This window comes from Eutrigla gurnardus (assembly GCF_963514095.1).
Source record: "Eutrigla gurnardus genome assembly, chromosome: 17".
NCBI classification, from domain to species: domain Eukaryota; kingdom Metazoa; phylum Chordata; class Actinopteri; order Perciformes; family Triglidae; genus Eutrigla; species Eutrigla gurnardus.
In genome coordinates this window covers 12,378,801-12,396,067 of record NC_139928.1, presented here as the reverse complement: position 1 = coordinate 12,396,067, position 17,267 = coordinate 12,378,801, and the positions used below count along the sequence as shown (strand labels likewise).

General features: G+C 46.6%; 1 protein-coding gene across 4 annotated transcripts in view; it reads left to right on the top strand.

The window, feature by feature from the left end:
* Window positions 1-17,267, top strand: part of runx1t1 (RUNX1 partner transcriptional co-repressor 1) — a 52,469-nt gene that overhangs the window by 17,014 nt on the left and 18,188 nt on the right. For all 4 annotated transcript variants that reach the window (XM_084032907.1, XM_084032905.1, XM_084032906.1 and 1 more), the window contains exons 2-3: window positions 13,669-13,806; window positions 15,188-15,429. In XM_084032907.1, coding sequence (XP_083889033.1) covers window positions 13,669-13,806; window positions 15,188-15,429 — 380 coding nt within the window. The remainder of the gene's footprint in view (window positions 1-13,668; window positions 13,807-15,187; window positions 15,430-17,267) is intronic.

The window sequence follows — 17,267 nt, the reverse complement described above, 5'->3', positions numbered from 1 at the left end:
GATGCTCAGTGGAGGAAAATGACAGGAAGTGGTGCGGTGATTCATTTTCGAACTGCAAAAAAAAAAAAAAAAAAACACTGCCGAGAATCGATCCAATCCATTAGTTTAACCGAATGGACCTACACGACAACTTGAGGTCACTGAACAAAAAAATGAAGAATGTTTTGATCTGAGTCCAGCATCGCTTGCTACCCAGTGAGTGAACATATATGGGGCGAGGCTGCCAGGATCATTATTTTTATTTTTATAGAATATATAAAAGTACATATACATGTAATGTGAGAGGGGTCGTTAAGGGTGATGAACACCAACTGTGCAGTTTCCCTTTTTAGCATCTTTCAGTGCATTGTTTCCAGTGTTATGGCCTGCAACTTTACTGTTTTGGTTCAATTTTTTATCACAGTTGTTTCCAGCTGCAGGAGGCAGCTGTTTCTCAGTGGAAAAAGCTGTAATGCACACAGTCCAGTCCAGCCCCACATGTCAGACAGACAGTTAAAGTAAGGTGAACATATAGCCGACCATTTCCTTGGTGAAGAGCCAGACATTTCCTGTCAGAAGTACGCAGAGAACAGGAGCTGAAAGAAGAGTGTGATTAATGTAGAAAGAGGGTTTTGTCCAATGTGATGCATAACAGGTCATTTCATTACATTTTTTCATATCTAAATGTAATTATTTGCAGCACAGAGGAAACATCTGAAGGTACAAAGGTGATGAAGTAAGTGTCTTAGGAAACAGATGAGATGGAGAAATGGTTTCAGTGAGAAGGAGGGAGAACAGAAGAAGAGAGCTGGAAAGGGGAGAGATGTGGGGCATTTCTCCTCAGGAGAGTTCGGAGGAGGCCAGAGGAGGAGCAGGCTGCTCCAAATGGGTTTTCCTTGTTTGTAATGAGGCTACTTCTTCTGCTGCTACCAGAGCATTTGGTGCTTTTTTTGGGGGGGGAGATGAAGAGAGGGATGGAGAGGCGTCCAGAGATAGCGAGGATGAGTGGTGGAAGTGAGCAGGAAGAAGGCGAGGGGGAGGGCGGCGGCTGAATGGGAATGGCGAGTGAGAAAGAGTAAGAATAATAGGAGCGGGGAAAGTGTTCAATCGTAGATCTTTCTAATGGTGCGATGCGGTTGCCAGGGGGAGGGGGCGCGAGCGAGGGTGAATAGCGAAGAGGTGAGGATGGATGGCGGGAGAGAGAATCCGTCATTGCGTGTCGTGATGGCCAGCGACAGGGAAAGAAATAAATTGAGCGAGGAATAGGAAGAGAAGGGGGGAGATCTGTGATTGAAAAATATTACAGCTGTTGGTTCTGTTGAGGAGAAAAGTGATAGTTTGGCGCCGTTCCAAAAGCCAAGCTGTTAAACTGCGATGAAGGCATAAAGATATTAAGATGAATGGAACGGCATCTGGACGGAGTAACAATTTCTTTCTTTTTTTTTTTTTCAGTTCGGCAAATGAGCTAAATCATACGTGAACACGGTCCTGCTGAAGAAAAGAGAAAAAAAAAGGGGTGTGTGTGTAGAGCTTGTGTATCTCCTTGGCCTTCGTTTTCAAACGGTGGTTCAGAGGGTTTAAATGAGAAACATATGACGGAGAGGTTCACCCAAGGCATAATTCTGGTAAAGACTCTGACCTGTTTTAGCTTTTCTTTGATGTGAATTCCACGCTGCTGAACTCATATTACCTTCCCACTCCTCATCTCCTCCTCCTTTTCATTTCCCCCCTCTCCCCTCCACTTTCTGTTAGAATAGAATAGAATAGAATTACTTTATTCATCCCAGACTCGGAAATTATTTTGACACAGCAGCAGTGAGTCAACAAAAAAAAAACACTAAACTGACTGAACCGCTTAAGGACACCTCTCATGGTCTCCTACCTCGTCTGCACATCTTATAGGGAGGAAAGGAAGTTTAGAGGGGATCCTCTGCCTGTCTTGTTCAATTCCAGGTAACCTGAAAAAAGACCTGTCAAGTAAGTGCCCATGTTATAAAATATACACACAGGTGACATAACGCAGGGATGAGATAAGATGAGACGCGATCAGAGAACGCGAGGAAGGCAGCGAGAGTTTATGAAAGCGGAAACAAGGGCAGGGAAGGAAGCGGAGGGAGAAGTCGGTGGCAGCGCACAGATGGCGAGCTGTCAGCGGCCGGCTGTGTGTGTGTGTGTGTGTGTGTGTGTGTGTGTGTGTGTGTTCGTGCCATGCACATACGTGTGCATGCTGCATGCATGCGGAGTGCATCTCTGCCCTTGTGTGCTTCCATGCATGTGTGTGTGCGTGTGTGTGTGTGCCCTCTGAGCCGAGGAGAGGTACTGTATGTTCGCAGAGCTGTTCTTCCCAGATGGCACTGGCAAACAGACACTGCAAGGCTGGCAGAGTTGGCACGGCAACCCAGCGCACAGTTGGCACCGCCCGCCACCACGCGCTCCCCTATGTACCGAGGCGAGGGTACCTGCTGCCAGCCGCCCAAGCTCATTGACTGACTGGCAGTCTGTCGACTTATTCAGTTGTTAAAGTTTCTCGGCCTTTGTTGGATCCAAAGAAGAGTCGCCCTTTCACCCTAAACGAACATGAAGATGAAGAATTCACGGATCAGAAGTAGCATTTTTCTTTTCTTTTATGAATCGGTTAGCACACAGCTGCATCACGTGAAAAAAAACCCAACAACAACACCGTCGACGCATGAAGCAACATCAGATTACCTGTCACGAGGATTCACATCACACCTCGCGCATTAAAAAAAACACCTTAAACTGTACACAGCTGCATCGTAATTACATTCTGTTGACTCCATTGTTCCGGCAAGAGCCTTCATGTCTCCATTTCATTGTCAAATCATTAAACAGTGAAGTGTCTTAACGCACTCCTATGATCGTGCTGATCTATAGGCCTCTGCTGGCAGGCTGCCAGCGCTGGAAGCTTTCCAACAGAACGCCTTAATGTTTTCTCTCTCTCTGTGTGCTGAGCAGAAAAACAAGCGGATACATGCAAGGTTGAATAGCTACTGAGGATAAAGCGACATATCAATGTGTGTTTGCGTGGGTGTGCGTGTGGCAGATGCAAAGGCATGCATATGTCTGCCTGTGTGTGTCTGTGTGTGTGTGTGTGTGGGCTGTAGCGGTGTAGGAGTGGTGGTGTTGGTGGCACTTTATGTGTGTGTGTGTGTCTGTGTGGGTCGTGAATGTGGACTTTATACTTCCCATGCCTTAAACAGGAAGTGTAAACTAAGCACAGATGTGCGTGTGTGCATGTATGTGTGTGTGTGTCTGCATAAGTGTGTCTATAAGTGTGTGTGCCTCCAAGGAAGCAGCTGTGCAAGCGGCAGCGTGTGCCAGGTCGGGAACACTTAAGCAGACCCAAGACAGTGTGTGTGTGTGTGTGTGTGTGCATGTGTGTCTCTATTCTGGAGCATATGTGTGTGCATGGGTGTGTGTGTGCGTGTTTATGTTTGTGTGTGTTTGTGTGTGTGCGGGGGAGGGGATGGGGGGGTGTATTTGGCCACCCATCTGCACTAGGCTATTTCGCTACTGTTTCTGCAGGCACACACACACACACACATGCAGTCACACACACACACGCAGAGCACTGTGCCAGGCAAGCTGTTCACTAGCTGGCGCTGGCAACGCTCCAGAGAGAGTAGTGGCATCCATCTGTAGCACTGGAGAGGCTGTGTGTCTGAATCTGTGTGTGTGTGTGTGTGTGTGTGTGTGTGTGTGTGTGTGTGTGTGTGTGTGTGTGTGTTTAAGCCACAGAAAAACAAAAACAATGGAACCGCCGTGATGATGCTATTAGCAGCGTCAGTGGTGGGAGTTCAGAGTTGTGCTGGTTGTGTGATGGACAGTGGGAGGCGGATGTGGGAAGGACGGCGATTCGACGCGCCGCCTGCACAACAAAGACTGCAACATGTGTCCCGTAGTGCGTTCACTTTCATGAAGTCTGAGCAAAGTTTTACTGTCTTTGCAAGATATCGGGACTACCAGCAGACAAGATGCTACCCACACACGTCAGATAAAATGATGGTATTTTGAAGTGAAGGTGAAAATAATTTTCTACTTCATGTCAATTTTTAACCAAATCCCAATTTAAAAAAGTTTTTTAAAGTCGCAAATGAGTGTGAGCTTGCATTTAGGTTTTAATTGTTTATTGCACTTTAAAGCAACGCGTGTCCTGCTGCAGTGATCCAGTAACTCTATGGTCGACTCTGTCACTGGTGTTTCAGAGGTCATTGTCTCCTGAACTGGTATTCTTACACATTTTTGAGAGATCCTCTCTTGTTGTTTGTCAGTGGCCTCAGATGGCTCCGGGGTTGACAGGGAGGTGAGACAGGGAGGTGAGACAGGGAGGTGAGACAGTGACAGGTGAAACGATGAGGAGGAACGAGCCGAGTAGAAAATGTATAATGGTTAGATCAACGAGGCAAAGCCACATCGCTGACCTGGACTGTGTGTGTGTGTGTGTGTGTGTGTGTGTGTGTGTGTGTGGAGGCTATCTCTCTGCTGCCCCCCCCCCCCCCTTCCAGACATCGTCCACTCTTAGTCACTCAGAGCCATTAGCAAACCATGGTCACCATATGACACACAAACACACAGGTACACACACACTCACACAGTGTGTAAGCTTGGAAATGCCCTGATGCGAGGTCACACCATCCACCGCTCTCCGGCTCCCGCCAGATGTGACTCAAACCCCTTTTTTTTTTTTTAAATAAAAAAACATCTTCTCCTGCAGGGGAAAGGGAGGGAGGGGGTGAGGGAGAAGAGGGAGCGTAAAAAGAAAAAGAGAGTAGCGGTTCTCAGAGAAGGGGCGTCGAGGGGTAAAACCTTATTTTTCCTTTTTTTTTTTTCTGTGAAATCTGGTTCTACTTAGCAGAGCCCTGGAACACATTTCATAAATTGCAGACATATTTTTTCAGAGCGGTTTTGGGGAAGATTTGGGGAAGAGTTAACGGGCAGTAATTTCCAACACATGGCAGCCGTCATGTGATATTTTGAAAACACCAGGCAGACGGGCTGGTTCCCTCTACCACCCCATTCTCTCTGGGCCGCTGTTTTCCCACATCTGTTTCACCTCTTCATCCCTGTCCGTGTTCCCCTCCACAGCAACGGCACTCTCACTCAGCCTGCGTTGTACATCACTCCATCCGTCCACGCCTCCAATCCGTCCTTCCCCTCCGTGTCTCTCTGCACAGTAAAAAGATAACCGCCGTGTAAAACACGAGGACCTTTTACTGTCCGTTGAAAATTGATTTTGCTCCCGAAAGACGAGGAAATGATTCCTTTTAGCGTCGACACACATGCACGGATTCAGATTGGCTGCAGAGGGGCGGTTCTGTGTAGCACATGAGGCGATATAACAGGAGAAGACATACAAATTGCCACTTGGGTGGGTGGGTGTGTGTGTGTATCAGTGCATGTTGATGTGTTTCTCTTTGGAGTGGACGCATCAGTGATTTTAAATTGCGCTTGTGTCATAGAGGGGTTTGCTTATGTGTGTTCTTGCACATTTCGCCTCAGCACAAACAGCAGAAAGGCTTTTTTTGGGGTTTATGGTCCCGCAAATGCAAAAACTACACGGCCTTCAATGAGATTCCCGTAGTGAGGTTGTAGCTGTGTACTATAAACAGTGTTGTAAATGATTGAAATCCTCAGCCACAACACAGATGTATTCATATCACAAAGGAAAGAAAGGTAACCCACTGGCTGCGTGTGAAGGTCTGGAGAAGAAAGCCGTGTGTCGTCAGCGTACGGACGTGTGTTGAGTGTTTCTGTGTGAGTCCTACTCTGCTGGCGTGGAGTCTTTGCCTGGGAAAACACCCAGATCCTTTTGGGTTCACTTGGCCGCGTGTCAGCGTGGCATCAGAAATGAACCAAATTGTACACAGAAAGCAATTTCCAATAGGCTGGCTTCCATCAAATGGGCAAAGAAAGCTCCCAGAGGCTTACATCTCATTTATATCGCACCCCCCCACCCCCCAAAAAAAGAAACATTTTCATCATTATTTTGACATCATGTTGTTAATAGCAATCACAGCCCAGCGTTATAAAAAATAAACAATTCTTTTGATAGAGACTTCAAAATATGTTGAGCCCAGCTGTGGAAAAAGAAAAGGCCTGATGTTTCTGTCGCTATGATAACGGTCAGCTCTCGCTCCCTGTCACACTGTACATGTCCTCATGTTTTCTTTATCTGTACGTTTCCCTGACCCACTTCTTTCACTCCTCCACCCTCGTTATACTTCTTTCTATTTCCAATTTTTGCCTGGCAACAAGATGTGGCAGGAATCGGTGCGATTTGAGAGGACGGGTTACGGGCACTGTGAATCATTTTTATTGTCCCTTAACACCTCTCTCTCTCTCTCTCTCTCTCTCTCTCTCTCTCTCTCTCTCTCTCTCTCTCTCTCTCTCTCTCTCTCTCTCTCTCTTCAACAGATGGGTAAAGCAGACATTACTATAAATCTATTTTTTTTTAAAGAGCGAAAGACTTCTAATGTTATCTACCACATATGTTTTATTGTCCAGTGTGTGTGTGTGTGTGTGTGTGTGTGTGTGTGTGTGTGTGTGTGTGTGTGTGTGTGTTTAGCTGATGTATTTTTGTGCATATGTGCACGCGTGTGCGTGATGATGTTTGTGCGATGGAACAGATGGCGTTCAGACCTTTGTGTGCGATTGAGAAATCTCCTTATGTCTTTGCTGGCTTGACAAAGTATAAACACACGATGTTACGCGAAAAAGAGAGAAAAATACAGATATGGTGGGAGATCGCTAAGAACCGTCAACACTGAACAGGAGCAGATCTGTTTGCGGTGCTTTTATCGAGCTGCGTATTCGGGAAATATAATGCCAATTATTACTAATTACAAGTCGCTGACATGAATGCAAAGAACGCTTGAAACTGGAAACATTCTTGTGAGTTGCATTCTTATATTTGTAACTGGTTTATCGTGTTTAAAATATAACTATTCTTATTTTTCTCCTGATGCAAAAATGGAATGGAAAAACTATTATTAAAGCCTCCACAGTTGGTTTTAAAAAAGAGTTTTTGTGTGAAATAGATGACATTTCCCACGTAACTGAGCAACGTGGAGCGATGTGTATAGAAATGATAAACGCCCTATGAGTGAAGTTGGGTGAAAATGGGAAAAGACCAAAGGGACATTCCCCCCTGTATCCTGTATCTGCTGGGGAGGGAAATAAATAAGATGGAAATCTGATTTATACGTGTGAATGTGTGAGAGAGAGAGTTGTGTTGTTTCGTCCTTGCAGCCGCGTGTCTGTGTATGTATTTGTGTTTGCGGGCTCGTGGTAGGGCGTTGCGGCCATACATCTTCTTGACAAGCGGGTGGAGTTTGATGGGACATGCTCTGCATACTGCTCCATCTGGCTGCTGATGACTCTGTGTGTGTGTGTGTGTGTGTGTGTGTGTGTGCACGGTCTGGAGGAGAGAGGGATGATGGGGAGAGAAGAGAGGTTACCGCACTCGCATACCGATGGATCCCCCTCTTGTTTTGTCGGCGCACCCCGCCTGAATCTCAATCGTCCCCACCTGAATCTCAATCGTCCCCACCTGTCCCTCCGCCGCGTTTCTCCTTTAAAACGCCTGTCGTCTCGTTGCGTCCACCTTTATCTCTCTCCCGTGTGTTCAGAGCAAATCACCACAAGCCACGAGTCACACCGTCTCCGTATCGCTTCATCTATTCCATTACCCATCTATCCCGCTTGCTCTCTTCACACATTACTGTGTTCTCTCTCTCTCTCTCTGTGTGTGTGTGTGTGTGTGTGTGTGTGTGTGTGTGTGTGTGTGTGTGTGTGTACCCGGAGGCACCATTTTGCACAGACATCGGCACGTCGTGGACATTAGTGCTCAATTCACAGGCTTCCCGTGGCTTTCTGTGCCTCACTTCAACACCTACATATCAACGTGTGCCGACGGTATTGTGCCTGTAGATGATATGTTTGCCCGTGCGTGCAGGGAACAAGTGGGTCAGTCCATGTGCATTTTTTTTCCTCCCCCCCCCCCATTTAAGTCTATAATGATGATATCTTATGCCTGACTAATGCAATCTTGCGCTCACACAGGCGCCGGTGCACCATAAATTGTTTATGTCACAGCCGCCCGACTCCTGCAATATTCACCCAGCGTGATTGAAATCCATTGTCGTTTTGAAGAATGGGACTTGCCCGTGTGAGGTACTCTCGAGTGGCATATTACCGCCACTGTTATCACATCATTTTCTGGGTCTCCGACTGTACGGTCGCGTGAAAAAAAAAAAATGGTGCATGAAGTGTGTAATGGAGATTGTCCGACTTTGAAGTCGTTTTAGCCTTTGAGAATCATGTTAAATATGAGGTTGATGATATGAGGTTGTCCTCCACATTGAAAGGTGATTTGAATCCAACATGACCTTATGATGAAATTATACGGTTTTGATATGTGTTTTTTTCTGCCTTGAGTTGTGGGTTAGCAGAGTCCTCTGTATCGTATTAGACTGTTTCTCAGGGAGCGGCTTCCTTCTAGATATCCTTCACTGCAACAACCTTGTTTGGGGCGAGTGATGTAACTCGCATGTAACCTTAGAAGAGGAGCGTATCACAAGTCAGCAGGGCGATAAAAATCTCCTTTTTCTTTTTGAGCTCGGCTGAGACGCGTTACGAGCCGAGAGGGAGAGAAGCGGGGAAAAGAAAGAGAGGAGTTTTTTTACGAAAAACATCGAGGATCACGTAATCACGGACGATGCGAACGGGTGATGCAAGCGTGGAGACATCCTCGTGAGTGGCAGGTGGTTGTCCAGGGTTCTGCCTCGTTTCTAGGATCGGTCCGAGGGCTGGATTGTAGAGAGATTAAAGAAAGTCGCAAACAAGAGCTTGTTGGAGTTTTGCGTCGTTATTTCAACGGGGAGATGTAAGGATAGCGTATTCAAATCCTTAGATCTTAGTCTCAAATTATGACAGAGTACAGTGAGCCTGACAAAAAAAGTGGTTCCCAACCTGAGGGATCACAAGAAAAACAGGGGTATGCACCAAAAGTCACTACAGCCCTGATATTCTCAGGGGTTCAAGCCTCATTCGAGGCACCCATAATGCAAATATTTGCGCTAAGAGCTCCTTTATGACGCTCCGGATAAAACCGGCGCAGCAAGTGGCCATTGTGAGACATTCATCACCGTCGTCCACAAGCATGATTATCAATAGGTTTGGCACCTCGCGCCTGCATGGAGTGCACAAGTGAGTCAACACGCACTTCAGAGGCTCTCCTGTTCTTTTATAGCTAATTGCTGCCTCTTCAACAATCGTCCTCATCCTCTTCAATCCATTAATTCCTGGACAACAGCACTTCTGAGAAGTCGTAAAAGGGAGTTAGGCAAAGTCAAAGCACTCATCCCCCCCCCCTCTTTCCATTAAAAGCGCCCGCACATCAATACCTGTCCAGCCCTGGAATACCATCCATCGGGCCCGGCCGCAGGTCCGCTGCTCCGCCCGCGACATGCAGACGGCTAATAAATGAACAATAGATGTGCATTAAGTTCAGCCATTAACGTTTAACTGACGTATTAGGCCGGAGGAGACGCCCGACTTTGTTTTCAAGGTTGTTTAAGGTTGCGTGTTCAGGTGGTGCCTTTTTTTTTTTTTTTTTCCCCGAGTTGAATTATGCATGAGTTAGCGAGCACTTTGCTGTTGTTCAGCCTCGCTCTGTTGCTGTAATAAAACGAGGGCTTGTCTGACTGTCGTCTGCACGTGTATTTTTTTTTTTTATTTTATTTTAAAATATTCATGCCCTATTCTCGTACGAAGACGGAGAGCGCTCTGTCGTATGAGCTGTTTTCAATAAGTGTGAGATGTATTTTTTTCTCTCCAAAAGACTGGGCAAATTACCTGGTGGAGGGAGTATTGCTATTGATTCAAGTGGCATAGTAAGTGCATAGTGAATGGTTGGATGCAGCGCTTGTTGGTTAGTATGAAGCCATTGATTTTATTCTGCTTGTACGTTTCAGTGCTCTCAATCAAATCACAGACAGAGAAGACGCTGTTTGTAAATTACAAAATAAGTGTGTGTGTGTTGGAGGAGTGTTGTATTTATGTATGTGAAAGAGAGAGCGAGAGCCTGAATGATAGCATGTCTTTGCTGTGCACACGGATTTCATCTCCCTCCCCTGAGGGACTGCAGGATTTTAAATGCTTTCAGGGTTTATGTTTCTCTCATCTCCACCCGACGACTTCCATCCCGCCGTAACACTGACACAGGTGTTAATCCCCAATTACAAGCCTGTAACCAAACTCATCCTTTGCACAATGCCACAGGGCCAAGCAAGCGCCACGCCGCAGTTCAGGGGGATCATGAATCCAGAATTTTTATGTACTTTATATTGTGTCTGTTAAAGTGTTCTTCGTGAACATGTGATGAAAAGTGTTTTTCTGTTCCTTATAAATGATTGTTACCCCGACGAATAATGCCTCTCTTAAAAGACATAAATTGTTGTAATTATGTCGCTTTACAATGGAGGTCGATATCTGCTTCCAAATAGCATCGTGATGATGTTATTCCTTTACGTTATCCGTCCCTGTATCTAGCCACAAAGATTAGGCTGATTATAAGACGATTTGATGTCCTCCTATCTCACATTAGATCAAGTGAACTGGGCCAAAAAAAAAAAAAATGACCACACAATTAGAAAAGCCAATATACAGAACTATGGAAAGCATGAGCTCCAACAGGATAAGTACAACCATGTGTGATACGGTAACACATTTTCTATTTGACTTGGGCTCATTATATATGCAAACGTCTTGGTGTTTGACTGGAAAAATGATGAATTACCTCGGGTCCTGTCACTCGGCCGTCCTTTTTAACGACCTCGTGTTTTCATAGATCATATTTTGGGCAGCCGTACAGGATATGATAGCTGGCAGCCAGAGGTAAGACTATATGTTTCCACTAGCCGTTCTGCTACGTCCTTAGTTTATAAAATAAATAGTCAGGGTCCGGACTTTTTTTGTATTGTGGTGAAATTAGAGTAGTAAACCTTTCTCAGTGTGGCCGGGGCTGGAAGGATGGAGAGAGAGAGAGGTAGGAATGCAGCTCGGTGAATAGACAGTTAAAGGTTTGAATGGACGACCTGTTCTATCTGTCTTCTCTTCGGCTTCTTTGTCTTCGTTCCACTCTGTTCTTTCCTAATCACTCATCTGATTTCCACTAATCATCACCATTCTCTGCTCTCTGCAATATCTTTTATTCCTCTGTATTTTATTCCCATCCGACTTTGCTGAGCTAAAACGTGTGTTATAGTGTCAGCCTATATTTAATATTAATCATTTCATTTTTACTTTAGAATGAAATCATGTATTTTTTTATTAATATTTATATATTTCGTTTTTTTTTCACATTCCACTGAAAAATCTTAAGAATTCAGTGACATAAAATGGTCTTAAGATGGGAAAAAATATAATTTATCGCAATTATTTCCAGAACAATATCTATCATCCAACAAAAGTAGTTATTGTGACAGACGAACCCAGTAGTCCTTAAAAAAGGTTTTAGGCTTAAGGTCAGTGGTGTTCTAGTTCTCAGTCTGCATCTAAATGCCACCCAGTCTCCGTGCCAGTGTGCTGCTGGGATACTGATAGATCCAACCTTCCCACTAACTTTATCTGTCGACCCCTCCTTAGACGGCTCCGCGGTGTGTATGGTTAGTGAGGGAGAGTCGTCGGTGGTTGGCAGGGCGACGGGTGACCTCCGTCTGGGGACGACGTGACGCTCTCCTCTCCCTTTCCTGTCCTCTGACGGTGTCTGGCTGGTCTCCTGGAGACCATTCAAAAACAAGGGAATCTCTTGATAACGGCATATTGCTGCGGCCTGTATACTCAAATCACTCCAGTGTGACTGGAACTCTTTGTTTGATTCTTGGAAAAACAGCAGAGAGGAATCTTCACTTCCTTGTCTGTCACAGTTCTTCTGAGCAAAGCTTGAAGAGGCTCATCATTACCGCTGCCGAACGTGTCACTCTCAGTGTGTATTTATATCTTATATATTTCTCGTGATTGTTTCATACATCACACTCCCTCCCCCTATCTCTCTCTCTCTCTCTGCATATTTAAATGGCGCCGCCGAGCCCTCTCCATTTAGAATTTCGGTGACATCTCCATCTCTCACTCGCTCTGCCTGCTAGAGCCGAGCTAGCGTGACTAAAATACTTAGTCACAGTGCACCTCGGCAGTGAGCCGGAGTGCTGCCGCGGCTCGGCGCTATAGCTAACAGGCTCAGGCTGTCCTGTCTCTCCCCGGCGTCACTATTTCACTTTGATTTCACCTGAACTGAACACTGTGGATCCAAACAGTCGGAACATTTACGTAGTCTAGTATGGATTTACACACAAACACCCAATGGAGTCAAAACAGGCAGGGACACCGTTGTTGATTTGGACCACCCTGTTTCTGGAAGGTGCACCCTTCCCAGCCTCAGAGTGTATGTGTGTGTGTGTGTGTGTGTGTGTGTGTATGTGTGTGTATGTGTGTGTGTGTGTGTGTGTGTGTGTGTGTGTATGTGTGTGTGTGTGTGTGTGTGTGTGTGTGTGTGTGTGTGTGTGTGTGTGTGTGTGTGTGTGTGCATGCATCCACTCCACGATTCCAGCTATATGTTTCCAATGTCACAGATAGTGCGTTTGTTTCTCTTGCAGCTCCTCCTTTCCCACCTCTCTCCCTCCCTCCATCCTCCTTCCTCTCTCTCTTGTTTTTTTTTTGTTTTTTTTTACAATCTCCCCTTCACAATGTGCACAGACACTGTTGATAACAGTCTGTTGACTCTGTGTTAATGCAATCGCCGAGGGAAGGCGTGTATCTTATCCTGCACAATATGGGCTCGGCCCTCGCTGCCAGCGCCGGGACTCCGATAGTGTCTTTGTTTTTGCTCTCGTACGTTTGAGACGCTCGCTTATCTGCTGAGCACAAAGCAACTGAGTGAGGTGAAAATACGCATGTCCTCAAAGGGAATGTTTTTGTTTCTGATTAATGTTTTATCTCTGAAATGACTTATAAGTGGTGTGAGCATCATCTTGATCTGTAGTGCTTCAATTTCCAGGCGTCACAGGATGTCAAAGGTGAAAGACGAGCGAAGATCTGTTATTCCGTTGTTGTGTTTTTGCCATTTTAAATCAGTGGTTGGTCTTCTGAACAGATGTAAATATAGCATCCAGAGTGTGTGTGTAATGAGCACTGCGGTCTATGCGGGGGAGGGGGTAGAGGTACCGTGTCGCCATTGCGTACGGCGGGCGTGCAGGGCGGCACAGATGGTGGTGGAATGAGAACCCGCGCTCACTGCAGATTTACTCTCGTCTCTGGGGCGTCTGTCTGTCCGTGTGTCTGCTGTGTGTCTGTCCCACCCCCCTCTCATTCCTCATCCGACAGTCTGAGCATCTGCATCGGTGTCATTGTGGCCAGACATATTATGTGGCGAGCCCTCTATTTCCAGAACGACTCCAGTCTGGTGCACCTCACAGGCGCTCTGTTATCAAATTGACTCTTTGTTTGTGTGCAAATCCGGATGTAGTTCCCTGTGGAATGTGTTTGTGGAATGTGTGGCCCCCGGGCCGCTGTTTGTTTCTTGTTGCTGAGCCCGTCAGCCTGTTATTATTTATTTTTTGGGGGGTGTTTTATTATAATTGAATTCATTTTTACACCCTGTCTTTTTTTCAGATCGCACTGGGAAGCGCTCCACCATGCCCGACTCACCTGCGGACGTCAAGACACAGTCCAGGTTGACCCCCCCGACCATGCCTCCCCCACCCAGCACGCAAGGAGCGCCCCGTAACAGCTCCTACACCCCCACCACATGTGAGTAAAGCCAGGTCTGAGGAGGCGCCACAGCCTCTTCGTTATTCTATTCTATCCTTCTCCTCTCCGGTGCCGATGTTGACTTTATAAAGTGCCTCTGGTGTCGGCCGCTTTCTTTGTAAATGTCATCGTGAAGTCCATTAAGTCCCGTATCAGTTGATTTGTACTCAAGGCTCAATTTTCAGCCGAAGTGTCCCTGGCCTCATGCTCAGAGTTCAGTGTGTTTATATAATGCAAGTGTTAAAGTTTTAAAAACCCCGGAAATCAAAAGTTTTAAAAGCCATCAGCATCATAAAACCGTCATAACAAGTTGCACTGAGCAACTCCTGAATTGCAGTCATTCCGAGCGCCCCCCCCCCAAACAACTTAACATTAAAAGCCAACGCTTGGAGCTCTGCCACCACGTGCACACGGCCTGTGACGAGCAAATTACACCCTAGTATTCACTTAGAAGTGCACACTTGCATGAAGAGCACTAGAATCAAAGAATCAAAGGCCTTGTGGTTCGGAAATGCTCAGAGCACTCAAGTTCACGTTAGCAGTGCTGGTTTATTCGCAACACAGAGGCTTTATTTTGTTCTCTCCCAATGGCTTATTTTGCCTTTCTTCATCTCTGGTATTTACTTACTCCCCCCCCTCTCTTTCTCTCTCTCTCTGTTGCAAAACGCTCTCACACTCCGCAATTAACATCGGGGGCTTCCGTGCAATGAGGGAGGAAAAGGCCCGACTCTCTCATTACACATGCCGAAGGTTTTAACAAAGCAGTATGCTTTGATTTCCACCCGACGTAATTGTTACCAGATGCAGTCGGAGTATCTCGTCTCTCTCTCTCTCTGTGTCTCTCTCTCTCTCCCTCCCTCTCTCTCCCTCCCTCCCCTCTCTTTACAGCGGCGGCTTTGGACGGCAGCCAGAGGGGGAGTGAGTGGATCGCTAGTCAAAACCTAATCTCATTAGAGAGAAAGCTTTATGCTGCCTTGTATCTCTTTGTACGCCGACAACCCCCCCAACACACGCACACACACACACACACACACACACACACACACTGGGGATGGGGGGGTCACACTGTCCCTTCTTGTTTAGACTGCAGGGAGCAAGTGAAAGGGAGAAGGAGGTGCAGAGAGGCAGCATGCAGAAATATGTATTTTTTTTTCTTTTTATGAGACGATGCCGCAAAGCATCAAACAAGCCGCAACGATTGGAAACAAAAGTGGAAGGTTGTGAATGTTTTCAGAGTAAATCATTCCAAAGCAGCGGTTTTGCTCTCAGTGAAGCTGACGTACGTTGTTTTTCCTTTGTCGGTGTTCGCTAAAGACACAGTCAGGGGTTTTAGGCGTCGCATCTTTCTCCTAACACACTTCTTGTCCTTGTGTCCCCGCAGTAACCAATGGCAGCAGCCATTCCCCCACAGCGCTCAACGGCGCCCCGTCTCCTCCGAACGGCTACAGCAACGGCCCCAGCTCCTCCTCCTCCTCCTCGCTGGCCAACCAGCAGCTGCCGCCGGCCTGCGGCGCCCGGCAACTCAGCAAGCTCAAGCGCTTCCTCACGACCCTGCAGCAGTTCGGCAACGACATCTCGCCTGAGATCGGCGAGCGGGTCCGCACGTTGGTGCTCGGCCTCGTGGTGAGTGGCGCCCGTCCGGTTCAAAATGGCCCCCGCCGAGTGAAAACTGACACCAGACCTTAAGTTGGCGGGAATTAGTGAATCCATTAGGAGGATATTTGAGAGTAATTCTTAGCGTGCCTGAAGCAGCAGATGGGATGAGTTTACGGAATCGACTGGTTTAAAAAGTGTCGGGTTAGTTGTCAATCAAAGAGAGGAACGCTTAGAATACTTTGAAATACTTATCACCGGTTCTCAAAGCCTCGGGGGTATTTCTTTAAGGCTTGTTTCTATTTCATTATTTACCTCGCCCATCTGGTCCTTTAGTTGTAAGTGTAAAACAAACAGCGAGATTTGTGAACCTCCAGGATCGACACGACGCCCGACTGAACAATAGCAGCATGTCGTCCTCCGGGAAACAAGAACGACATCAGACCAGGAAACGAGCGTCTTCGCGCACCCGATCTAATTTGGGTTTTTATCGCATTCCACTTATTTAAATCCAAGTGCAACATGCGACGACGTGGAAAACCGGAGGCACGGGGCGATTCAAGATTAGACTTGTTATTTTAAAACCAAACTGATGTTCTCACTTAGCTTGCGCAGTTGTCTGACAACCTCACACGTTGCAATATAAAAAACCCTATTTATTTATTTCGCTAATAAAAAAAAAAAACGTACAAATGAGACTCACACTGATGCGTTCTCGGCTGACGTCGTCATGCGAAGGGAATATAAAATACACGTGCAAATCTAAAAAGATTCGCCGCACGTCGACGTGATCTGAGAAGATCTGACTTAACGAGCAGGGGAATACAGGAATAGTGATTGAACGGCGTGCAGAAAGAGGGACGCGGAGGAGACGGAGGGAGGAATGTTTTTAATTAGCCTCACAGAGCATAGCCTCCTTTTTGGTTTCACCATGTTTATTATTCTCACCGTCTGCATGTGCACGTGCCTCTCCTGTGTCGTTCTGGCTTGCGTACACCCTCCCCCCCTATCTCCCCCCCCCTACCCCCTCCCCCCTCCATCCCTCCCCTCGCCTTATTGAAAAGAGTGACACCGTTAATTAGCTGGTTGTGTGCTGGGGAGAGGCGGAGAGGGAGACTCGGGAGGTTTCGCTAGCTGTCAAGAACAGCCCCTACGCAATCTGGGTGAACAGATGTAAGGCTGAATGTAACAAAATTCAGGTCTGGGAAATAACACAGAGAGTGCGGGGAGGAAATATAATATCTGCTGTTTTTTTTTTTTATGTTCTTCCACTCGCTTGTTTTTTTCTTCCTTGTTTGTATTTTTGCTTGTTATAGAGCAGATACGCTCACCTCACTCCTTTTCCCTCCTCCTCTTCCATCGTGGGAATAGTTCACGTTGAACATTTTTTTTTTTTTTTTTAAAGCGTCACGGCTGTCTTGTCAGCCACTAATGTGAGTTGCAGGCGAGACATTGTTTTGGTGTCGACGAACTGAAACGTAGAACCCGCTTCGGTCCCGCCGCCGCTCCAAACCGTGTACAGAAAACACGCCAATACCCTCTCACACTAGTCCGCCCTCCATGTCCTCATTTTCATGTCCGTAATGTATTTCCGTTACCGCGGTGCCTTATCTGCTCCGTGAAAAGAGCCAGACAGTTCTTCGCTTGGCACTGATGGAGAAGGTAGCGCAGAGCATTATGGGACGAGTCGAGCTCATGTACTGTGTTGATAAGGACGGGGGTGTCATGCATGTTCACGCACACGACACAAAGCGTGTGTGCGAACCTCCAAATGAATGTCCGAGTGATGGAAACAAAGAGGAAAGTCCCCTGTGATGATCAGAGAAGCTCCTTCCCCCAACAGCCTGTGCAAAACTGCAATAAACAAT